We start from the raw sequence: 25,332 nt of genomic DNA on the forward strand, positions 1-25,332 counted from the left end.
CTGCTGCTATTGGAATAGCCAACAACTTTAAACATATACTCGTTTGTGCCGCATGTGAAATAAGTTTTTTATAATAAGTTTTCCGATTTCGCTCGTATTGTCAACAGTGGCCAGCCCATCGCGCCCCTTCCTGCGGTCTGGGAGGACCGGAGCCGTGAGACCTTACTGCCTCCAGTCAGCGCTGTCAGTCGGCGCTGCTCCACGGTGCCCATTAGACCGGTTCCCTCACTGGCACACTGACATAGGTTAGTAACCACTGTAGCTTCAGATGAGATCAAGTGGGTATGTGGACACCATAATAGACAGAGCGTTGCCAATACAAAGACATTTCCATAAACTTACTGGAACAGCCAGGACGAGCTTCTCTCCTCGTCGTTGGCTTTCGACTCCCCAATAACATAAGCGGCTGACGGGACACAACAGAGCCCGAGGTCTGAAGGCCTCGATGGTGAAGTTGACTATAGTTAAGTCTTAAGCATCGTCCGAATAATTGAGGTAAGATTAATCTTGTCGTATTACTGTATTTAAGTTGAATATATGTACACGGCAGAGACCAGACAACACATGCGGGTGATGGAGCCCGACCAGCTAGCTTAGCCTAGCTTAGCTATTAGCCGACTAGTAGCATGCGCCGCTCAAAAAGCAGCTGATACGCGACCGAGTGTTAGCTGCTGCCAGTTAGCGGTTAGCTGTTCTGGTTGGAGTTGGCTGTATCTTGCGGCGTTGCTCGTGCTTTAAAAATACACATTGAAAGCGTCCAGGTGCGACACGTAACTCGGACTGATGTGTTGACTTGGAGAAGGAGAACTGCTCTTCAGTTCACGCGTTATCTTCCCAGTGTTGGTAAGCAAAGACACCATTACCGTCGGAATTAGCCGCGAGAGCAGCCTTCACCTTGTTTAGTTAGCAACCGTATAGTGCTATTCACAATCAGAACATGTATGCTGCCGTAACTTATGTATATATATATATATATATATATATATGTATGTATGCTGACTCCAAACCTCCAGCAACACATCAGCCAACTACACATTACGTACCATCCGGATATTTACGATTCTTAGTAAAATTAGAAAGTAATGCTTTGGACGAACAAAGTTAACTGTCAGCTGAACTCTGGATTGTATTTAGAGTTGATGTAGTTGTTGGTAAAGCCTCCTATCGGGGCATCTGTCCACTTAATTAGCTTCATATTGACATCAGATGCCGGCCTTTTTAAAGTGTCTGCTTTTCCTGTTCCCTGAAGGTTAAGCTGCAGAGACATGGCAAATAGTGCAGGGCTGCAGTTTGTCAGCTCCTACGCCTTTGAAGCCATGCAGAAGGTGGATGTGGCTCGCCTGGCTGCCCTGAGTGACCCCGAGCTGAGGCTGCTGCTGCCCTGCCTGGTGAGGATGGCTCTGTGTGCCCCAGCAGATCAGAGCCAGTCCTGGGCACAAGACAAGAAGCTCATCCTCCGCCTGCTCTCTGGGGTGGAAGCTGTCAACTCCATCGTAGCTCTTTTGTCTGTGGACTTTCATGCCTTGGAGCATGACGCACGAAAAGAGCAGCAGCTTAGGTATATATGTGACAATCACCTGGTGATGCCAGTATTGCTGCTGTCTGGTAATGAAGAGAACAAAGTGCCTTTGTTGTTCATCATGCATATGTTGCTTTGTTCAGTAAAAGAAAGTCAGTATAGCTATTAGCTGTACAACTATACCCAATGTGCTGTCTTTTCCTCCAGGCACAAGGCTGGTGGCTCGAATGGAGAAAGCATCCTGGTGTCACAGCTACAGCATGGCCTGACCCTGGAGTTTGAACACAGCGATCCCCTCAGGAGACTCCGTCTAACCCTCAGTGAACTGTTGGCTATCATGAATAAGGTACGGTACGAGGTGTCCCCTCATGATTCAGTCAATCAGACTACATTGATAACATGAGTGCAGTTGACTTGAATGGTAAACAAATTAAAATAATGGGAAAAGTGTTTCTCTAATAAATGAATAACAAAGTCTTGATTGGAAAAGTCAGATATGTGCTACATGTTTCTGAATTTCATTTGGTCAAATTTAAATTTATGGAAGAATTTGTTGGTCTCTGCGGCCCGTCTGAACGGGTGCCTTTTGTATAATATAGAGTGGAGAGATGTTTTTCATGCTTGAATATAGAGAGACAGAGTTGTCTAAATATAAGGAAATTAAAGCATTTAGTGCAAAAGTACAGAATGATTGAAAATACGCTTGCTCCAACGCTTGCTTCTTGACCTAATAGGATGACTTGGATGATTGATCAATGCCATGTTTCCCATATTCCTTGTTGTTTCTCAGGTGGTAGACTCAAATGGAGAGTTTTTCTTAAAGTCCTCTGAACTATTTGAAAGCCCCGTTTACTTGGACGAGGTCGCTGATGTCCTCTGCATTTTGCAAGCAGGTACCCGACTTCTTTTATCTTTTTAATAGTTTTACCTTAAGGTGCTGTGGAGGTGGCATGGTGCTGAATACAAATACGTAAGCAAACATTAACTGCATCATTGGCTGTATATTAGGAAAAACTACCATATGGAAAAGCTAGCCTGAAAATAACTCACCTCAGGGATTTTGTCCTCAGCAGTTGACAAATCAATTTCTAGAATGCATGTTTCTCTTTTCTTTCCTTTTCTTAGAGTTGCCTTCTTTGCTCCCCATTGTGGACGTGGCAGAGGCTTTGCTGCATGTCCGCAATGGAGACTGGTTTCTGTGTCTGTTGGTTGCCAATGTCCCCGACAGCTTCAATGAAGGTACAATAATTCATCGGTCTCACAGCACTGCATCACAATATCAGCAGACAGCATGTGCAGAGTGGCTGTTTGATTGCCAGTACAACCTTCATATGGTTAGTGAGTGTACCTGCTGTGGCAGAGATCCAGCTTCACCTAACATTAACTTTAGAAGCTCTCTGTGATAGCTTCATTTGAGTTATAGGCAGATCGATATTGAATTGCCATCACATGTTTTCTTTCACAGTTTAGCTGTTTCCCCTTGTTAATTGTAGGCATTCCACTGCAGGGCTCCAGACTAACTTTTTTTACTAGGAGCACAGTGGCCCCTAACTTAAAATTTTAGGGGCGCAAGCAGAAAATTTAGGGGCGCACACAGGGTTTTTCCTGGGTCATAATGGGTCTTCGGTGCTCCCCAAAAAAAATGCGCACCATCTGTTCATGCAAGTCGAGCTATTGAGTGAGTGATCAGCAGCTGGCTGCTCTGTCCATTCACGCACCTCACAGTTGTGTATTGATCAGACAAGAAGACACGCTTATCAACTCCAATGGTTCCCCTACCATTATAACAGGGTGAAATCTCCACCCGCCACTCTGTAATTTCTTTAAACATTTAGGACTTTTACTTTGAAAAATGTCCTAATTGATACATTAAAATTGTTTGATTGCTATTGTAGGGGATTTCAGATATGTATGGAACACATCTGCATTATTCATTTCCTGGAACTCTTGGGGAAATCTATATACAGGAGTTTTCTTAACATACAAAAGACTGACTAATTTTGATAAACTCTTCCTTGGTCCAGTAAAAATGTTTTAATGTTAGCATAATTTAAGCTAAATCTCAGAAATGATCTATAAAGATACAAAATCAGTTCATTGTTTACTTTTATATGTTAGTGTATGATTTGTCGACATCTTATTTTGAAAAACGGATGTTGTTTCACGTGGTTCTTTCCGCTAACTTTGCAAAACCGGATGTTGTCACTTAGATCCTTCCGCTAACTTTATCAAAATCCTCGCGCGCTCCCGATCCAATGTGTTTACCGTGAGCATCAGTCTGTCGGGGCAGACATGTGAGAGTCGGCTGAGTTGACCCAGAGATTCAACTCGGGGGACGGGGACGCCGCTCGGTGGTGAGGATCCCCTCTGACCTCTCACTCTGCGGCCCTCGCTGCGGTGCGCCTCTTTTCACACATTAGCCCCCCCCCCCCCCTCACACACAGGCCAGCCTTCTGCTTCGGTTTTCGTCTCCTTTCTTCTTCTTCTGTCATGTTGAACAAGAGCTGGTTACAACTCCGCTGGCTCCTATGTGGCATATGCCATAATCCAGAAGTCCCTTCACTACATGCCATAGTCCCAAGCAACCATGAAGAGTTTGTCCTTTTAAACTGTTCAGCTGTAAAAAAATAAAAGGAGAAATGAAATAAGGCTCTGGAAATGCTGTCTTGTGATCATGACTGTTAAAACAGAAAAAGGAGTAATGATACTGCGGTTCAGGGTATTTATGGAGGAATATGACTTGGCCATGACATTGGAGAAATTACACAGTCTTACCTGCCTTTATGCAAGGATCACATTATAAAGCAATCCTAACATTATACATTGATTGTACAGTAAGTCCATTTACTTTCTGGCAAAAATCAGTAAACATGTTGTTAATGGGTAAATTAACTGTTAGAGCACCCTTACATTTTAAAATCTTGTTTACTTAAATGTGCATGTCTGTCTTTGCAGTTTGTCGAGGTTTGATAAAGAACGGAGAGCGTCAGGATGAAGAGAGTGTGGGTGGTCGACGCAGGACTGAAGCCCTCAGGCAGCTCTGTCAGATGAACCCCTCACAGGCCCTCAACATCAGAGCCATGGTGGTCAGTCGCATTATTAATATAATCACAAATGTAACACCAGCATCCCACTTTAATCATTACCTCCTCCCAAAGTTAATCTTTAATCCATCCAAGCTGCTTTTTAGGCATGTGTAAACTAGAATTAAGACTTATTAAGACAATGTTGAGCATTGTGTCACTTTGTGTGATATGGTTTGATTTTAAAAAGTAAAAAAAAAAAGTACTTTAGAATATTGTCAATTATTTACAAAAACATGGTTGCCTAAAGACAGTAAGTGTGATCTCAAGACAAGTATTTACACAACATTTTTCTATTTTCTTGATTTTGCAGCTTCGCTTAAAGTCGAAAGAAATTTAAGTCGGCATGACGGCCATTTATGTCGCATCAAAAGTACCTCAATCGTGCATTTTAAAATGATGAACATAATGGCTTTTATGGGACTATAATTTATATTTTTATGATGACAATGTTCCAAATATAAATGTAAAAACCTGTGCCAGTGTGAGCGAGTCACTTATAGTACTGAACATTTAGATAATTATTCTCCATCACTTCCCGCTTACCACCAAACAGCAGACAGAGACCGTGACCACAGTGGAGCATTTAGCAGCTCAAGTGCCAGGTATTTCCCACTCGCTTTTTAGAAGCTAGAAATGTTGATCCATTGGACACAAACACAACATCAACGAATGATAATGTTGCCAGATTAACTTAAAAAGTGACCATGTCAGTGTTGTTTTTCCCCGAAATGGCCAACATAAAATCAGTTTTTCAGGTTTGACATGTGTAGTGTCATAAACCTGCTCTTCTTAATGTTAGAATATATATATATATATATGAAGGGACAATAGTGGCTTCAACTTTTCTTTTTAACCAAAACTCATTATTTCTGGTTCTAGCATTTGCTCATTTTATTTATTATTGGGACAAAACAACAAAGAAGTGGCGCTAATCGATTTATCACGAATATACTAATCACATGAACTGAATAATGATGCTCCTCAGTTTTATATTATTATATATTGATTTTATATTCTTTAGTTATTTCACATAAACACGGGCTAGAAATAGTTTTGCCTTCACTAATATCTGTTGTGATACACTTTGATACCCTACCTAGAGAGAGAAATGTGTCTTCTTACTCCCCCTGCTCTCAAGAAGGTTACAGCAGAAGGACAGTTATGGAGCGAGGCCCCAGGTGGGAGAAGGAATTGATTTCCTTCCTGAAGAATGCATCAGCACGACTTATACTCTTCCCAAAACCGTCCCGAGAACGGTTTAAAGAGCAGAAGTGACAAAGGATGCAGAAGATGTGTATTAGAGCAGCTATTTTAATAATTAATTCATTATTTGAGTAATCTTTTCAAGCAAAAATTCCAAGTTGTGGCTTCTCCACATCTTGAATCTGTTCTCTTAGGAGTCTTTTTTTGTTTTAGTAACTGAAATAGGATGTATCACTCTGATTGTGGCAAACACTGGAAGACAAATGAGTGGGTTGTAGAACAAAATGCATCGACACCACCAGTCTTCACTGTTTGTTTTTCAACATAAACATATGCCACAGAATAATTTACTCAGAAAATGATATGATTTTCTGTGTTATTGTTTATTCTGTGTCTTCCCAGGTCGAGGAGTGTCACCTGCCTGGTCTGGGGGTGGCTCTGACTCTGGACTACAGACCAGATACAGCCGATGAGGCGGTCAGTCCCCTTGTCGCTTACGTCAGTGGTCTACTGCTGGGTACCAATAGCAAAGTCCGCACCTGGTTCAGCATGTTCATCCGCAATGGGCAACAGGTGAGGGACCAGGCTTTGCTCTGTACTCCATTAATTGTTGTTTAATTAGGCACACACACACACACACACTCATACACGCACACACGCTCCAGTTTGGTAAGTTAGCCTAGAGGAGATTGAAATGCAGTAAGATCCATTTAGCCGTCTCGGTCATTGAGTTTCAGCATGTTGAGCGGAGGCCAATGTCTCCGTGTGAGGAGACGAGACGCCATGTTGTGGCATGTTCGTGGTGCGGGTTACAAGAGTCTCACCATGTGAGGGCGACACCTCATCTGAGTCTGCTGGATGTAATGCGGTTAAGTTAAACGAGTTCATGTTCACGTGTTTTATGATCTGACTTTGATTAGATATTACAAATAAGGTTTTCATGTTCCGTGAATGGAGCAGTAGTATTAAGCTAGAGTGTTTAATGTGTATGTCATGTAATCATCCTAAACGTGTAGGTCTTTCCATACTTGTGAGGACCGTCATTGACATAATGCATTCTCTTACCCATAATGGGACCCTTTTTGTATTTGTCAGCCCAATTTTCTGTCTCTCAAATTTCATATCTTGAATTTAATCGTCCTATATTTATGCTAGTATGAAAATTATGACATGGCATCATGCATATTTCCATCTGCTGTCAGTTCCTGGAGCCGAAGAGATACTTTTCACAATCAACCTTTCACTGCAATTGCCTTCATTTGTGTTTTATTTAATTTTTTTAATTTAAAATGTATTTTTTAACAATAGGACCCCCTCAGCTCTGGAGAAAAGCCTCGCTGCAGCATTGGGGAAATGTATTGAAACGTTCTGTCCATATTCAGCTCTTTCCGTTTTGTACAGGACAACTTCCATCCAAGCTGGTGTTCAGACTTTTTAGCGATCAACATGAAGTGAATTGTTGACAATTCAGTTATTCTGTTAATTGTTTGTCATTTATCATATACGAAGCCCAACAGTCACTGGTTGCAGCCCAAGTGTAAGCACTGGTTAGGAAGCACATCAGCTAACTGATATCGTTGTCTTCGTGCTGCCAGCGAAAGAGAGAAAGCAGCTCGGTGCTGTGGCAGATGCGCAGACAGCTGCTGCTGGAGCTCGTCGCCATCCTGCCTCGCTCGCGCAGCACCCACGTGCCCAATGACGGCAATATGGAGGAGGAGGTCAGCTCGGGGTACTCCGGCCTGCGAGAGGAGCACGTGGTGAAGGCCAGCGCCCTGCTGCGACTCTACTGTGCCCTCATGGGCATCGCCGGCCTCAGGTGGGTCAAAGAGGATGCAGAAGCTCTCCTGATATTTGATCTGGGATTTTTAAAAATCAGGGTTTGATTTCAACAACAAAAAACATGGGATTAAATGATCCACAGTCGGTGCATTTGTTCTAAAACGTATGTCTAAAAGTTAGAATGCTAAATCTGATCTCTCTGCAGACCCACAGACGAAGAGGCAGAGCAGCTCTTGCAGTTGATGACCAGCCGGCCGCCGGCCACGCCTGCCGGCGTCCGCTTTGTCTCTTTGTCCTTTTGCAAGCTGCTGGCCTTCCCGTCGCTGGTCAGGTACATACAGCTAGACACTCTTAATTAAGTCTTTGTTTTATTCAGCAAACGCATGAGGTGGGGATCACAAACCCTATTCAATTAACAGTGGTCTTGAGTTTTGATTTTCTGCCAATGTGTCTTGGCTGCCTGCCAGAAGTTTTCTGTTGCTTTTGGAATTGAACACTGTTACTTTATTCCATGGAATGTGAGCATTATTGTGTGTGTGTGTGTGTGTGTGTGTCTGTGTGTCTGTGTGTCTGTGTGTCTGTGTGTGTCCAGCACTCCAGAGCAGGAACAGCTGATGGTCATGTGGCTCAGCTGGATGATCAAAGAGGAGGAATACTTTGAGAGGTAAGGAGAATCTCCACTCGTCTTTTATGAGGAGTCATTATTAAACAGACATGACTCTGCGTAGAAACTATGGTTATTTGTTTGCGTGAATGAATCGTACATACAATCTGTACATGTATCCAATCTATTAACACAGATATATTTAGTGCTCACCTGTGGTACGATGAATTGCCATTCTCAAAAAGCAGTATCTTTATTATTTAATAATTGATTGTATGTTGTGGTGGGTTGTGCATTTAGTTTACTTTTCAACAAGTTATAAGTTTCATTAGTCTGCAAACTCAAAATCATAAAACGCCACTGGTTAACACTATCGAACAATCGGTAGCTTATAATGCATTATTACGCAACTTTTGATCTTTTCTTTTTTTTACTATGTTAAGGAAATTATTTGTAGTTCTGACAGACGTGCTCATTTGGACAAGGCTTCCCATATTATTTGTTTAACACTTTCAGTTCACTCCCTTGTAATATTTCAAATAGTCTGATCATGTAGGCATTGTGTCGTTGTCTCCAGCAAGTGTTTGATCACTATAGGATTCAAAGAGAGTACACTATACTTAACAGACTACACTGGCATGGTCTTGGCACCGGTCTTCTGCTCCGGAATCTTAAATCAATAAAGATTTAGTGTTTATTGAAACTTAATAACAAATGAGGGAAGAATCAATAATCTTCAGAGAATAAACGAGGAACAGTAAAATTTAAATGAAGAGTTAAATGTGTGTTGTTTGTGTCCAGTATTTTGAGACATTTGATGTCCCCTCTGAAATAGTTTGTTCTTCGACGAAATAGGCAACGATAAATTCAAAAATGAATGCCTGTTGGTTTGTGACTCAATTAATCATCAGTCTTAAGTGACTTTCGGGGTGCTTAAAGGGATGCGGGCTGATAGAAGTTGTGATGTGGGTTTCTGTGGGCTGATGCAAGCAGATTCATCAGTTTATTAAAATTCTGTCCTGTAAGATGCAGGATTAAGGGCAAGCCGGAGTGTCTTTTCTCACTTGCCTCGCATGCTTATGTGTGTCTCCTCCTTGCAGTGCTGCAGGCGTATCCGCTTCTTTCGGAGAGATGCTATTACTGGTTGCCATGTATTTCCATAGCAACCAGCTCAGCTCCATTATTGAGTTGGTGTGCTCTACTTTGGGGATGAAGGTAAGGTGCTAGGTGGGAGGCAGTGATCGATACATCAGTCTGGCTGGCCAGCTAGTGGCCCCACTCCTCCACTGCAGCAGTGAAGCATCGAAGGACCGTATCCCTGATGAAATGCATAGCTACCAAAACACTGCATACCCCGTGGCCAATTTGCTGTTTTATTACTTATTAAGTGCACTATTGTTTCCTGCCTGTGTGCTAAGTAGTTTTCCTGTCTCAGTGTGTTTTCGACTAAGATGTTTAATGTAATTGGATTAGGAGACTGTTTGTTTCCCCCCCAAGGGAAATCCTCTCAATTCAATGTTGTGCCTGCCATGTAGAATTCTTCTTATGAAAGTAGGGAATTACAAAATACCAGCACTGTTGCCCTGCAGGTTGTTTTCACTTACAGTAAACCTAACATTGTTGATGGTATATGGTGTGTGTGTTTGGTGTGTGTATGTGTGTACTGTGTGTATATATGTAAATAAATAAATAATCTTTTGTTGTCTGTAACTTTTTACAGATCGCCATCAAGCCCAGCTCTCTAAGCAAGATGAAGACTATCTTCACTCAGGAGATCTTCACAGAACAGGTACTTAAGTTGTCCTTATGCACATGTTCTGCCTGCTATTTACAGTGTTCAATGGTTTATTTGCATGTTTGTTGGATTTTTGTTCAGAAATTAGAAAATGTTCAGAATTTTCTTTCTGTTTTTTAAAGTAAAAATGAGCCCAGGAAGACAGTTTCTCAGATGTCAAAATAAGGTTATTATATAAGAAACTTTTTTTCAACTGCTCTTCAAAACTACGGCCTTTCGTTAAAAAATGCTCTCTTTTTTCACTTGGCTCTCAGGGCTTTGATCTTATATTCCCATCAATGTTCAATTATGTTCCGCAGTGAGAGCAACTGTCAACTCTAGAATGTAGAACGTTTTGATTTCATAACTTAAAATTCACTACAATACTGACTGAAAGTGACCATAAATGTACATGAAGTGGCCATAAATCCCCTTCATGAACATTATTTACCACTACACAACAGTTTTGGGTAAAGATAACTCGGTATAACAACGTCTCACTGCATATGCTGATAAAAAAGAAACGTTGCTTTTTTAAATGGCTTGGTTTTCTGATTCTGGTGTTCAGGTGGTGACAGCACATGCGGTGAGGGTGGCAGTGACCAACAACTTAAGTGCCAACATCACAGGATTCCTTCCAATTCACTGCATCTACCAGCTGCTCCGGAGCAGATCCTTCACCAAGCACAAAGTGTCCATCAAGGTAGGAGGTGTGCACTCGATAGCTCAATGACGTTTAGATGTTATTTTTGTTTTTTTGTTTTAAAAATGAAATTGTGCCATCGGGTGTTGTCCTTGTGTGCATCTTTCAGGATTGGATCTACCGCCAGCTCTGTGAGACAAGCACCCCCATCCACACCCAACTGATTCCCCTAATTGACGTCTATATCAACTCCATCCTCACTCCAGCATCCAAGGCCAACCCAGAGGCCACCAACCAACCCATCACGGAGCAGGAGATCCTCAACGTCTTCCAGAGCTCTGCTGGGGTGAGTGTCTGCACAGAAACTGCAAAAACTTTTTTTTGCGGTGTGTTTTTTATTCTTCATATGCTATTTTGATGATATCTGACAGATTGTCTGAGTATCAGAAGGCAGCATTTCTCCTTTCCAAATTTACCAGAGTTTTTTGTACCTCTCTCGTTTACAGAATGTTGCCTTACATATTACAGGTCTTGTTTGTTGCTCCAAGCAATTCATATATATTTACAAGCCTTCTCTCACTGACGATGCAGAGAGCTACTTGACTGCCCATCCCTGACCTGTAGTGTTGCTTCTCTTTTGCTATCGGTTAGCAAGGGGAGGGTAGTCGAGGAGGACGGCAACGCTACTCCATCACCACCCAACTCCTTATCCTCTATTACATCCTGTCCTATGAGGAGAACCTGTTGGCGAGCACCAAACAACTGGGTATGTACAAGACCATTTCTATGTGCCATATACCACTGCACTCTGCCGGACTTCCCTCTGTGCTGTCGGCTCACTTGCTTTCCCTTTCTTATTTTCTCCTCTTCTGCCAGTCTAAAGTACATCCATTGTCATCGCCTGCACTGAAGGAGGCATTGTTTGTGAGATGGAGGAAATTTGTCAGGCAGTCCTCTGTCAAATTGTCCTCTGTCAAATTGTAGGAGGTGCTCTCACTCTGGATGTGCAGTCATTCATCCTTTTATCTCCTGGCATTGAATGTAGGCTGCTTCATAAAGAATAAATGGAGGACTGGCAAAGAGCCAAGTACAATGGCTGCAGCTACTGAGCTAACTAGGACAGCTGTAGGTTAGATTGAGCATTAGCAGTGAGCCTAAGTCAGTGTTTATGCTCTCCCATGACGAGCTCTCCTCTTGCCCTTCATTAGGCCAGATTTATGTGAGAGTTTATGCCCATCTCTTTAATTGCTGTGTTTACCCAAGTGCTTCCGCAGCCTTCAAGGAAGGAGTAATGAAGCCCATCAGCAGTGGTAATGAAGCCACGTCAATGAAAAATCACCTCCGCTCCTCTTAGCACATCGGCACAGTGGCTCTGGCGTCCTTACACTGCCAAATAAAACACTTATGCTCTGTCTTGTCCTTTTCTTGCTTTCTGCTATCATCCTCTCTATTTCCTGTCTTATAGTTTATCTGCTTCACTCAACGTTTTCCTCTTATTTACTTTTTTTCAAAGCCCTGATGCAGAGGAAACCAAAGTCATACTCAGCAGCCTTGATGGACCAGATCCCCATTAAGTACTTGGTTACACAGGCCCAGGGGCTGCAGCAGGAGCTAGGGGGTGAGACAACAGACTTAAATCCACATTATATTTTACTATGATGGAATTGCATACTTGGGAGCACACAGGTTACAAACCACGATTACAGTCATGACCCTGCATTACATATCTCTGTTTTTTTGACAACTGTAACTTGCTGGGTTTTGTGGGAAGTGATAAAGAATTTAAGCGATCATCCCTTGTTGGAAAGGAATACGAAATAAGGAAAATAAATAAATATTGTGTGTAATAGAATTATTTTTCCCTGTTACCAGGTCTGCACTCTGCGCTGCTGAGGCTGTTGGCCACCAACTACCCCCATCTATGTCTCGTGGAGGACTGGGTGTGTGAAGAGGAGGCGACTGGTACCCTGCCCCTGCTGAGGAAGATGATGCTCCCCGACAACACCTGCAGATACACTCAGAGCCAGCTCCACCAGGGTGAGGAGGATGGGAATAAGGGATGAAAGAAATAGGGTTACGGCTGGTGGTTCTCAGCCCCCAATCCCTCAAAATGGGGGGGGTATCGATATTTAAAAATGTATATTTTATGTTTATGCAACTCTGCAGAACTGTGTGTTGACACTTTTTTCTGGATTATGGTTAAAGGTTAACATCGTTGTAGTTTTATTTTTTTCTCACCACTATTATATCTAAAAAACAATTGTTTTCCAGATGTGTATTTATTTCAGTGTGCACATTTCGTTCAAATCTGAAGATTAATTCATCGGTCTCACCCCTCACACAGCCTTCCAGAAGTTACCCTCCAGCAGTCCCAGGCTGATGCGCATCCTGGAGCATTTAACGCTGCTGTCACCTGGAGACCTGATCCCTTATGCGGAGGCCCTCACAGCCAGCATGGCTCTGCTGCTGGAGCTCGCCGTGCCCCGCCGAATACTGCAGACGCTTAACAAGCTCTGGATGGGCCTCAACACTGTGATGCCCCGCAGGTACGTGCCCTGGACATGATTCCATTTTGTGACCAAGGATAGAAAATGCGACTGACAGCCTCAAGTGAGATTACCACTGAATGTCACATGGGAATAACGCATTGTGGTCATTTGAAGATTAAATCTGTTTCCCTTAAATTTCACATAAAATCCAGATGATTGATGTGCCTTGTGGTTATAATTTAAGTTCTGCCTTGAGGCTCAAATTGCCCAATGCCTCAAATTAATGTCATCACTTCAATATTGGGGCTCAAAATCCATCAAATTAGTATCTTGTCTTTATTCCTTTGCATTTAAAATATTTTGCTCAATATAATAAGAAAAAAAGATAGAAGAAATATAACTATGTAATCCGTGAATTACGTTATATTTGCACCTACTGGTCAGATTTATATTTGTATGAATTTTCAGTTTAAGGTTAACAGTAGCACTTGACTTGGTGGCAGCTCTCAAGTCTGTGTAAAGTTGCTGTCAGACGAGGTCAATGGATTACAGGGGGCATGTTGCCCTTCACCCCAGGCTGCCTGCTTACTGATTATTGTGTGAATAGATCAGAGGTATTGAGCCCAACAACTCTGTCAGCCTGCGCAAACTCTCTGGACAGAAAAGGGGTGACCCTTACTGTGCCCCGGGGCCCTCAGGAGCACCGTTAGCAAAGCTCTGAGCAGACATCCCATCGATCCAAAAGTGTTCTGTAACCAGGAGAGCTGAGGGCAGGGAAACTGAGGGAGATGTAAGGGATTGCTGCCCCTTCCACTCTTCTCTTCCTTACTCCCTCTCATATTGAATGTTGCAGAGGGCTGGGCTCTGGTTTACCCAGCAGGAAGGGAGCAGTGTCAAATTTCACACAGATCCACTGATTGATGCCAGTGCGCAAGCTGCAGGAAGGCTCGGCGCTGCGCTACCCTGCTGTTCATAGTTTAGGGTCGGTCTGATAAGAGAGATTGAGGGTGAAAAGCTGCCACAGGATAATTTGTGAGTAACTGAACTAAACCCCCGACTGAAGTGAGTATTTATGTTTAAGTAGCATCCGATTTTATCTTTCTTCAAAATACAATAAATCCATTGGGGGCAGATAAACCGACTGGTTCATCTGGATAACTTCGATATTTTGTCAACCAGCAATTTGCGATCATCTTTTAAAAAAGTGCAATAATGTCGCTGAGCTGTCAGTCTTTTCAAATGTGAGACATCTCTATTTGAAATGTAATTCTTTGTTATGTTAAGTACGGGTCATAAAAAAACAGCAAACGAGTGATACGGGTAAAAAGTGGTGTCTCTTGCAGGTTGTGGGTGATGACGGTAAACGCCCTCCAACCTTCAGCGAAGCTGGTCAGGCAGCAGCAATACACACAGAATGACCTGATGGTGGACCCTCTCATTGTGCTACGCTGTGACCAACGGGTGTACAGGTAACCGCTGGACTTCTTCTAAAGGGCCGTACATGGACACATGCAGCACACGGATTCTGTTGTAGGCTAAAGTGGATGTCAACACACACAGGCCTGTTCACGCGTTTCTAACATCCTTTTAGTGAGATGTTTCGGCCTGCATGTGTACAATTAGCAAAGACATGGAAATATGACGAAATATCTACCACATGGACCAAATGTCTTGAAAGTAGCTTGAAAGAAAGTTACAATTTAAAATGTTCTTTTGTATTTATCATTAGCTGTATGTCAGTATATGTTTAGATTTTGTAATCATTTCCCAAAAAAGTGGAATTGACGACGGTGGTGTTTGCTGTTGTTGCTAGGTGTCCTCCTTTGATGGACATTGTGCTTCACATGCTGAATGGCTACCTGCTGGCCTCGAAAGCCTACCTCCACTGCCACCTGAAGGAGACGGCTGACTTTGATCGGCAGAGCCAGACGGTCTCCAACTTGGGCGTGCCCGGACAGCCGGACGCACCCGAGGTCACCAGGGAGGAGTTGAAAAACGCCCTTCTATCTGCGCAGGTATTTCAACCACCAACATACGCAGACTTCACTTTAAAAAGAAGAGAACAAATATGGACTCTTGATTATAATTTCACTTCTTGGTGAAACATGGTGCAGAATTAATATGGCATGAAAACAATATGTACGGGTTGACCTTTCACATTGAACTGTGTTAACTGCATGTTTCTATTTAACTAAAGGACAGCGCAGCAGTCCAGATTCTCCTGGAAGTGTGTCTGCCAACCTCCGAAGAGCAGCAGCAGCAGCAGCAGCTGGGGGCCAACACAGAGAGCCTGCTGAGTAGCATTAGGGGCTCCATGCCAGGGAAATCGAAACGGGGAAGCCTGGGACCGAGAGCCAGAGGCTGCGTGGAGGACGCCGAGCCAGAAGGAGGCCTACTCAGTGACTTGAGGGAGGTGCAATGTCTCATCTGTTGCCTGCTGCATCAGATGTTCATTGCCGACCCTAACATTGCCAAGTTGGTCCACTTTCAGGTAAGACAATGGGGCGACGATGAAGTGGACTGTATTGTCGATCTTTTTGGTTCTACGGAGTCACAAACTTTAACAGAGAGAGATCTTCCAGAAGACAACCCCACATTTATAATGGATCAAACTAATACCGACACTTGCCTCTGCTTACAAATTAGGTCCAACTATTAAAAAAACATGTATTCAATTCTGTAGCCATGTTGAACAGAGCTACCCTGCTTGTTAACGTTTTAAAGCAATTGAGCAGTAAAAAGGACTGGTCCTGATTCTGGCTCATCTTTCACCTTCTGACATCACAAAGCCGGCCTTTAGAGCTGTTACATTCAGAAACTAAATTATAACACCAAAAAAAACATTACTTGTTGGAATGATATTATACACTTGCAATTTACTTGCTCCCCTCTAGATTTTTACCATTAGAAATGGATGTTATGCAAATACCCTTTTGTGTGAGTCGCTGCCTGGATAGTGGCAAACTACTGAAAATACCGTTGAGTCATGTTCACCCCATTAGTCATCACGTTCTGCCATGGCATTAGTGGTAAGTGACTGGAGCACTCCCCAAAGTATCAGGCAGCCATATGGTGGACTTCATCAATCCAATCCCCCTCTGGCACTCTAATCCACCCACCCACCAATCCAAACCACACTGCCAAGCAGAAGCTGCTGTGTGCACACACACATCAAAGGACTTGTGTGCCTAAATGATTGAATGTACTGTGCATTCCCTCATTTGTCCATTGTTCATTCTGAGATTAATGTTCCCTGCTTTCTTTGTCTTCTGTGCCTCTCTCTCAGGGTTACCCTCAAGGTCTGCTGCCTCTCACTGTGGCAGGCATCCCCTCCATCCATATCTGTCTTGACTTCATCCCGGAGCTGCTGGCCCAGCCCCAGCTGGAAAAGCAGGTGAGCCCTCCCCTCCCATCGCTTGTTTGTCCTGCCTTTAAATCCCTGACTTGTACCAGAATCTCTCTTACACATACATTTTTATTTTTTTAAAGCAGCGCTATTAGGCTCTGTTTGCTCCATAAGTATGTGGTGAGAAATGTGTAGCTGTTCTGAACGTATACGTGTCCACACAGATCTTTGCAATCCAGTTGCTGTCGTACTTGTGCACCCAGTACGCGTTGCCCAAGTCTCTCAGTGTGGCCCGGTTGGCCATCAGTGTCATGGGCACCCTACTCACAGGTCAGTGAACTCAAGTTTCTTGTCTTTACAGCTCATATGTTCATGCTTTTGTTGTGGCCTCTTTTACTCATCATACTTATGTTTTCATCTACTTTTGTGTCTCCATCATTGAATTTGCTCCCAGTAGCCTCGCTGTGTACCGTAACTCACAATGCAGCCCGTCTGCTGTTGGGATGCAGGATGTCTTCATAATTTGATCTCTATATTTTCCTGCCACCATCTGGCCTTCGGCTGTTAGTGCAGCATTCTCTCTCTCCAGTACACGAGTGCACACTATAGCAGCCTGTTAGCCGCTGCATTTGTTGTTCACGCAGTTCTTTTGTGTACTGTGCGTTCTCTCTTTTTAGTGCTGACTCGTGCAAAGCGTTTCTCCTTCTTCATGCCCATCCTGCCATGCCTGGTGGCCTTCTGCCAGGCCTTCCCTCCGCTCTATGATGAAGTCGCAGGTCTGCTCGTACAGGTGGGCCAGGTTTGTGCCTCCGATGTTGCCACCAAAGCCAGGGACGTTGACCCTCTGATCGCTCGTAAGTATAGTTAGTCACTTGGGTGGCTTTTCATCAGGATACAAATGGTCACGATTCCTTTTCCTTGTTGTGACCATCAGTGTTTTGCTTGTACAATGTGTAGTATACTTCTTAGCTTATCCAGTAGGGATCTCCGAACACGCAATCAGCAGTCGCTGTCCTGGAGGTATTAATATTAGACACAGACATCATTCAACATAAATAAGCTCAAATGTTGCCATTGATACACAAAGAGACTGTCGCTAAGTAATATTGGTTGACCTTTCCCATAATTAACTGTGACCTTTACCAACACATGGGGTTAGACCAAATAAAACAGATAAGAATGTCCCAATTAAAAATAAAAATACATTTAAGAAAAGAAAGAGAAAAAGCAGCAATCCAATAAGTCATTACTACTTAATGTATCAACACACATTACCTAAAGTATGTCAAGATTTCCATTTGATGAGCTAATCTTTTCAAATTGATCAATTTGTATTAATTAAGATATGGATCCTTCTGTGCCAGATCACATGCAATTTTTAAAAAATCGAGATAATCCATGAATACTGATCTTGCAGATTGACTTGTCAACTCTAATTATAGATATTATGTATGGCGAAGTGATAAAGTCAATTTATTCAGAAGCTCTACATGGTAACACACCACATGGACAGAAGTTACATTGTGCATGTGCCTTGATGTTTCCACATTTCTGTACGTGGATATGGTATATTATGAAGAATAGACATACTAGGAACTGCAAACTAATCTCCTGTGTCAGTCGGAATCATAAAGATGTAATAAGGACATATAACGGAGAGTGTTTAAGTAAAAACACTCATAAGAAGTTTGTTATCTTCCCGCCTCAGGCCTGCAGTATCTGAAGGAGAAGCCTCAGGGGGCTGTGGCTCCAGGAGGACGTTCCTCCAAGCTGACTTTACCCCAGAGGACAGCAGAGGAACATGGTGGAGCTGACCCTGATGTCCAGCTCTGCTACTGTGTAGAGGCCACGTTCATGGACATCATTAGCTCCACCCTCCATGGACTATAGACACACGTATTCTAGAGGAAGAGGAACGTAAAGAGGCCTGGACCAACAACTCTAAACACCGCCTGAAAGACATTCATATTCCTGAGAGGGCTATTGTCAACACACATCCAATCATCATGAACACAAGGACTGAAGTCCCCTTTGTCATTGGCGTTCAGACAATGTATGGCTATTGTACTGGACATCCATGTTCAGGCTGGACCCTAAAATCCATTATCATTTGACACTGTAAATATATCATGATTTATTTGGAAATGTATGTTCATGTGCTCTGCCAGTTTGTAGAAAGTTGAATACAAGAAATATTGAATGGGACATTTTATTGAGCTTTTTTATGGGCATATTTTTCTAAGCTGTCGGTGACCTTTTCTCCGCAACTGAAAAAGAGCTTTTGTACTGTGTTTGTTTGTAATAAAACAAAAACCCTTCCATTGATGGTTATTTGCGACAATGTTCATCAATTTGGATCACTTATGCATGTGTTGTGTCCATCTCGCGCTCGGTTGTGAATCTAAATCTGGTATCCAGATGTTCTGTGTTTGGTCTCAATCTTGTGCTGGTCGTGTTTTGGCCGCCACGTTACAGTCTGCGGTCTGGACGAGCTCCGAGTGTTTATTCAATTACCACCGTGTGCAGGCCTTCCTCGCGTTTCTCCCGCCCTCTTCTCGCAATTTTTGAAAGTGTGTGATACTTGAGAGAATTTAGACGTTAGCTTAACTAATGTCTCTGAACTGGCATTACTTTAATCGAGGTGTAATAACTGAGGACTACTGCTCATGTCATGCGGGACATTTGAGACGTTTAAAAGGTAAAACTTTAAAATAAACTCCAATTTACAAACTTGAGAACAAAGGCGTTACCATATTTTTGTTGTAGTATTGTGCACGCTGGCTCACTGCCACGGCTGCTACATTTAATATAGCGTTAACACCAATGAAACTCGTTAATTAGTAGCACCTGTGCTTTTCCTATTCACAATGTATTCGTAATTTCTTCTCGGGTTATTTCTCAATCTTGCATATAAGATTTCCGGCAAAGTAAATTAACTTGTAGAGGAAACAAAATATCGAAGGCGTATTCTTTTCCTAATATATTTCCTAACATGGAGTTATAAAAGCTGTTTAAAAAACTTCTTCTGTTCAAGCCGTAATACAATTCTGGTGGAGAAATACTGTATTAAATGTATTTATATGTTTTTTTTCAATGCAAAAATACTTGAATGATCCAATTAAGTACTACATTGTGAGTATTCCCATAATAAACCTGTGTCCTTAAAGTTATCTATGGTCCTGATGACGTGCACCTGTGTGTGTGTGTGTGTGTGTGTGTGTGTGTGTGTGTGTGTGTGTGTGTGTGTGTGTGTGTGTGTGTGTGTGTGTGTGTGTGTGTGTGTGTGTGTGTGTGTGTGTGTGTGTGTGTGTGTGTGTGTGTGTGTGTGTGTGTGTGTGTGTGTGTGAAAGAGAGCGCGAAGTCTGGAGAGATTATTTTAATATTCTGAAGTTCATTCATTTCTGTGGACGTGGACCATCTGGGAAATTGTTGGACCAGAAGGAGACTTCAAGAGCAGCCAGGCTAGTAACAGACATTCACTGGTTTGGCTCATTGTCATATTTAATACCCAGTCAATGATATACAGGACTGTCTCAGAAAATTAGAATATTGTGATAAAGTTCTTTATTTTCTGTAATGCAATTAAAAAAACAAAAATGTCATGCATTCTGGATTCATTACAAATCAACTGAAATATTGCAAGCCTTTTATTCTTTTAATATTGCTGATTATGGCTTACAGCTTAAGAAAACTCTAAAATCCTATCTCATAAAATTTTAATATTTCCTCAGACCAAGTAAAAAAAAAGATTTATAACAGCTGAGTGTTTGTCAAGGCTCAGGAAACCCTTGCAGGTTTTTCGAGTTAATTAGACAATTCAAGTGATTTGTTTAATACCCTACTAGTATACTTTTTCATGATATTCTAATATTTAGAGATAGGATATTTGAGTTTTCTTAAACTGTAAGCCATAATCAGCAATAAATCAGAATAAAAGGCTTGCAATATTTCAGTTGATTTGTAATGAATCCAGAATGCATGACATTTTTGTTCTTTTAATTGCATTACAGAAAATAAAGAACTTCATCACAATATTCTAATTTTCTGAGACAGTCCTGTAGATTATAGAGGGTTACTATAATTGAAACGGACTGTTAAATAGCCTTTCTTAGGCGTCTGCGTCCTTTCCTTGCATACCACTCACTCACTGCACTTTTTACCCCATATAGGAATCCATATTATTCCAGCTGTGCCACTGCCACCATATCCTAATTGACATATTGTGGTAATTCACCAGAGGGCAGTCTTGCCACACTAAAAACATCAGATCCATCCTGTCAGAATGAATATTAGTATTTTGAAGTTAATTCCCTGCCTCTTTACATAGTACTGGTAATTCCCTCCTCTCTGTGCAACAACAATGATTTTGTACATAAGAAAGAATGACCAAGCAATGACCTAAATAATGACACGAAGATTTGCATTTGATCAATATTCTAAAGGGGTAATATTACATACAATGTAAATTGGTTGATAATATATTCTATGTCTTATGTATTATTTTATGTCCAGAGGTGTGAGTGACTTGCATCCACAAAGCCAAGCTCCTTGTCTCTGTTGTAAAGGCATTAAAGAAGAACTCTGCCGTAGTTTGTTGTGTTGCTGCAGTTTCCCAAAGCTGCGAGAGAAGCCTGAAGCAAGTGAGGGTGAAATCACAGAGCAGTTTAGTTTTCACCGGCAACACCGCTGTGCCGTCTTCAAACACCTCGCACACAAAATACGATCTGCTGCAAGAAGTGAGAGGAAGTGAGAGAGATGTATTTATTCTCTGCTCAGTGTGACGCCAGGACAGGAGAACTCTGGGTTGTCCAGTTAACACAACACAACAAGCTTGTTGTGTGATGGCGACGATCTTTAGCTGCCTCGGCAAGACCTGCTGATGACTCTCATTTTGTAATTGGACACAAGCTCTCATGCTGCAGTCCATTACCGAGTTGATTGCGTTCCAACATATCAAACAGACCGTGCTGATTAAGATGTGAATGTGAGACAGAACATGGCTGCTCCACTCAGCCATACAATGTAAACAGCAGATCTATCTATAGACACAGAGCATCCTGCAAGTTTTACACAAAAGCGTGACACACTAATCAGGAAATAGCTGTGAGTTCATGTTCACATTGGACTCGTTGAATCTTTTTTTTCAATACAAGAAGCTAAGAGGATCACAGCTAACATGGAGGCTTCTCATCCCCTCACAGTCATATTCAAGAATATATCACGTCAGATCACAGGCAGCAGATATTTGGTTTACAACATCACACAGATCGGATAAGAGTCATAATCTTTGACAACTCTCTTTGGAGGAAGTTTAAATGACAAGGACATGTGTTTGATGATGTGCTTAAAGATTCTACAGGGATACAGAACATGTCTGTGATGATCGAAAGGGGACTTAATGTTTGTTGTCAGTTATTATTAAAAACACTTAATTGTGTTATTTGGTGATCATAGAGATAACCAGGCGAACTCTGTAGACACGTGGTGGTAATTGGTATTCAGTGTGTGTGGGGTGCACCGAGCCCCGAGTGTGGACTTTGAGCTGAATCTCTTATTTGTGGTGTAGTCTTTTGCTTTCCCAGGCATTGCACTTAAGCCAAGAAAGTGTAAACACTAACCTTATTGGAAAAAACCCGTTTCTCAACAATGCCTCTACCTCTTTAGAAATCGCCTCGTAGACTAAGCACCAGAGGGAAGCTCTTAAATTGTGTTCTTAATGCACTTAGTATACACTACCTCCAGCTTCTAATGCACATCACACCACAAGCCTATTTGCTTCTGTTTACTTGCTGGTAATAAAAGGCAGGCTTTTGAGAGACAGCAGATCCCACCTCAGCTTGTTACAAGAGTTATTGAGGTTAGCGGAGCATTTCTTCCCTGTTTGCGGTGGCTTTTCAGGTATAATGCCGTACAACACCAGGGACCGCTGTGACTACAGCTAAGCCATCCACAAGGACACTGTTTGTCTCTCTAGGGCTCTTCTGGTATTTAACTTTTCAAACCTGCTCTTTAAATTTGGACAGAAGGTCCCTCATACAGTCCCATGTTTCTTGATGATGCTGAGAGTAAAGCACCAGATGCCTCATACGTCTCTTTTCCAAACGGGAAACTTTTTAACTATGCTTTTGTATTTCGTGCTGAATAGCATAGTGAACATGCAAACACGCTAAACTAAGATAGTGAACATGGCTTATACCTGCTTAACATCACCATGTTAGCCTTATTAAGCATTTAGCTCAAAGCAATGCCTTAGATAGATTCTTAGGGCCCTATTTTCATTGTGCTAAGCAGCTAAGGCGACAACAGATACAGGCGGGAGGTCTATGGCTTAAGTATTATGGCCCAATGGGCTCTTTGCAGGTGAACATGGATCGCAGGGTGTGGGGATTTATAAATGTGTTCTCAGCCAGTCATTTCACTGGTCTCATTGCTGAGGAACAGCTGAACCAATCTCAGTGATGCACGACGACAATGGCTCAACAAGTGAATGATTGGCCTCCCCAGAAAACCACGTTGTTGTCTGAATGCTGACACAACTCTGCTGCCAGGCAGAGGCAGATGGTGTTAACAGTTAATTAGTACATTTATTGACAGAGTCATGTCGTGCAAAGTTGTTTGGTGAAGCAGTTTGTATGCTCGCATCAATCCTGCTATTCTGTCAGAATGATACTGTATGCTACTGTGCTGTGTGTTTTTACTCTGATGGATTTACAGTTTTGATAATCCATTCATCTTAGTTTTGACTCTGTTTAGTTTAGCCACACAAACTGCATCGTCTGTGTATTTGTTCTTCTTTCTCTGCACTTCCGCCACGGCCGGCTCTGACTGAAAGAAAACCAACGTTGACGTTCTTTTCGTTTTTTACTACGAAACAAAACTTTCCACAAATGCGCCTACAGCCAAATCCATTTCTTGTCTAAAAGACTGTCATATTAATGACATGCAATTACACGCTGAAAACATTAAACATTCAACCAACTCATTAGATTTTGAGTGGCGCTTTATTGTGCTGTATCCAACACATGTTTTTGTATCAGGTTACACAGGGCTGTCAACTTAGTTTGCAGTGAGCTAGTACCATGACTTAAGATTTGACATGATCTCAGTCTGATTCATCTTGCACATGATTACATTGGGACAGTTACACGCGCTGGGGAACGTATGGCTGTGGTCGTTCAAACCATTCTATTACTCTGACTCCTGCTTCCTTTCTGTTCTGGTTGATGTACAATTATTGTGCTGATATTTTGGCAAGGCCACCCAATATTTATCGAGACCATCCAGCTCAAACAAATCCAAAATATTGGTGACCATAAGAATATGTTCATTAAACAAATGCTGAGACAGGAGAGGTTGCTGTTCGACACATACACACTGTATGTGCCTTTATGCTGGAGACAAAATATAATTCATGTTAAAACCACCATTATCCTCCTTATGTATCAGTGCTTTATGAGATTAAAAACATGAACAGGTAGTTGTTTTGGTTGAAATGCTTGCTGATCTCACAGTGATCACAGACTAGATGTCGATAATTATTGACGACGGTACATAACCAAGGGAATGAATATTTGTCCTGCTCAGATATGGTGGTTTTCTCTTTATCTACATTTCTTGGATGTGAAAGAAACTTGTTTCGCCTGATCAAAGAACAAGGGGGAGACAAGTGAGATGGTGTTTTCCCTCAGATCTTCCCTCCGCCCCGTCTTCTTGGCTGGTAGAAGCTGACAGAATTGATTACACGTAGCAGGAACACTTTGTCTGGATGCATTTTTCACAATGTGTCTCAAGAACAAAGGGACACTATTAAAGCTTTCGTAACACCCTCTAAAGCGTTTGATTCTCCCCCGGTTGAGCAGAAAACGTCAGGAAGACGGTGATTTAATAATAATTGGCAGTGTGTCAGCGGCGTATTTACATTTTGTTCTTTAAGAATGCAATTAATTACAAGAGATGAAGAAATCTGCAGAGAGATGAGATGCGTTGCGTTGGTTGCTCTCCCCCTGCAGACTGTCTCCTGCTCTCAGGGAGTGAAGGCAGGGTTGCCAATTAACTGCACACTAAAAGAGACCCAGAGCTCCCGTGTTTCAGCAGGTAAAAAGGCCCACATTAAAGTGCCTGGCAAGAAATGTAACAGACAGACAGAAGCATACGGTTTGCATACTTGTGTGCTTTAAGCTACACTAGGAAGATGTAACAAAATGTTCTCTTTCAAGAGTTTTGTAACTCCAGGAAACTTTAACAAATTGGGTGCAGGGACAGCATAAACTGCAAGTGCTGTATGCAATAAGTTAAGGGCCCCGATTGCTTCTGCTTTTATCATAAAATGAGCTTTTCTTCAATTTATAGCGAATAGGACTGAACCAGGGACATGTAATTTAAGTCTGTCTGGCATTGATCATCGAGGGAGCAGTTACATCAACATCCCACAGTCTTCCCGGTCTAGACTTTTGGACTATGCATATCTCTGGAATTAATGAAACGCAGTGCCCATTCAGTCAAAGAAATGAGACAATGAGGCATCTCTGTCCGGCAAAATGTTGATATGTTGATTTAATTCAGAGCATGCCTCTTTTCTTATTTTAATTGATTGACTTCTAAATTTACATTGCAAATGCTATTTTTCTCTCCAGCATCCCCACTCGATAAATGTGACTCCACTTTTTCCCTTCCTCTAGGCATGCCCCATATAACCCATGTGCTCGTTCCTCCAGCCGTTGGCCTCCCTAGACTTTCTCAGAGAGACCCATGTCACGACAAAGCAACGGTTTGGCTCGCTCATTCCTTGAAATGCTAAAACACAAAGTAAAGCTGTTTGAAATACCCTGAGGCAAAAAAGTATTTCTGTTCCCCCCCCCCCCCCCACCCCCCGAGCGACCACAAACACAG

At 42.3% G+C, this 25,332-nt stretch overlaps 1 protein-coding gene across 3 annotated transcripts; it reads left to right on the forward strand.

Annotated features, from left to right (window-relative positions):
• The first annotated feature begins 188 nt into the window (after positions 1-188).
• Positions 189-18,762, forward strand: ints2 (integrator complex subunit 2). Of its 3 annotated transcripts, none has more exons than XM_056410320.1 (25): positions 189-245; positions 1,250-1,558; positions 1,727-1,865; positions 2,310-2,412; positions 2,645-2,758; positions 4,475-4,605; positions 6,211-6,381; positions 7,404-7,624; positions 7,793-7,918; positions 8,180-8,251; positions 9,292-9,406; positions 9,912-9,980; positions 10,534-10,668; positions 10,778-10,954; positions 11,260-11,374; positions 12,122-12,226; positions 12,481-12,645; positions 12,953-13,154; positions 14,441-14,566; positions 14,911-15,112; positions 15,295-15,588; positions 16,384-16,491; positions 16,668-16,773; positions 17,121-17,297; positions 18,152-18,762. In XM_056410320.1, exons 2-25 carry the CDS (start codon positions 1,266-1,268, stop codon positions 18,331-18,333), a joined length of 3,648 nt encoding a protein of 1,215 aa, XP_056266295.1. In that variant the 5' UTR covers positions 189-245; positions 1,250-1,265; the 3' UTR covers positions 18,334-18,762. The 3 variants fall into 3 exon arrangements, with proteins under 3 accessions (XP_056266295.1, XP_056266277.1, XP_056266286.1); XM_056410302.1 differs by having other exon boundaries at positions 200-495; XM_056410311.1 differs by lacking the exon at positions 189-245 and adding an exon at positions 721-843.
• Positions 18,763-25,332: the final 6,570 nt, after the last annotated feature.

This window comes from Pseudoliparis swirei, chromosome 3 (assembly GCF_029220125.1).
Source record: "Pseudoliparis swirei isolate HS2019 ecotype Mariana Trench chromosome 3, NWPU_hadal_v1, whole genome shotgun sequence".
Classification (NCBI taxonomy): Eukaryota; Metazoa; Chordata; class Actinopteri; order Perciformes; family Liparidae; genus Pseudoliparis; species Pseudoliparis swirei.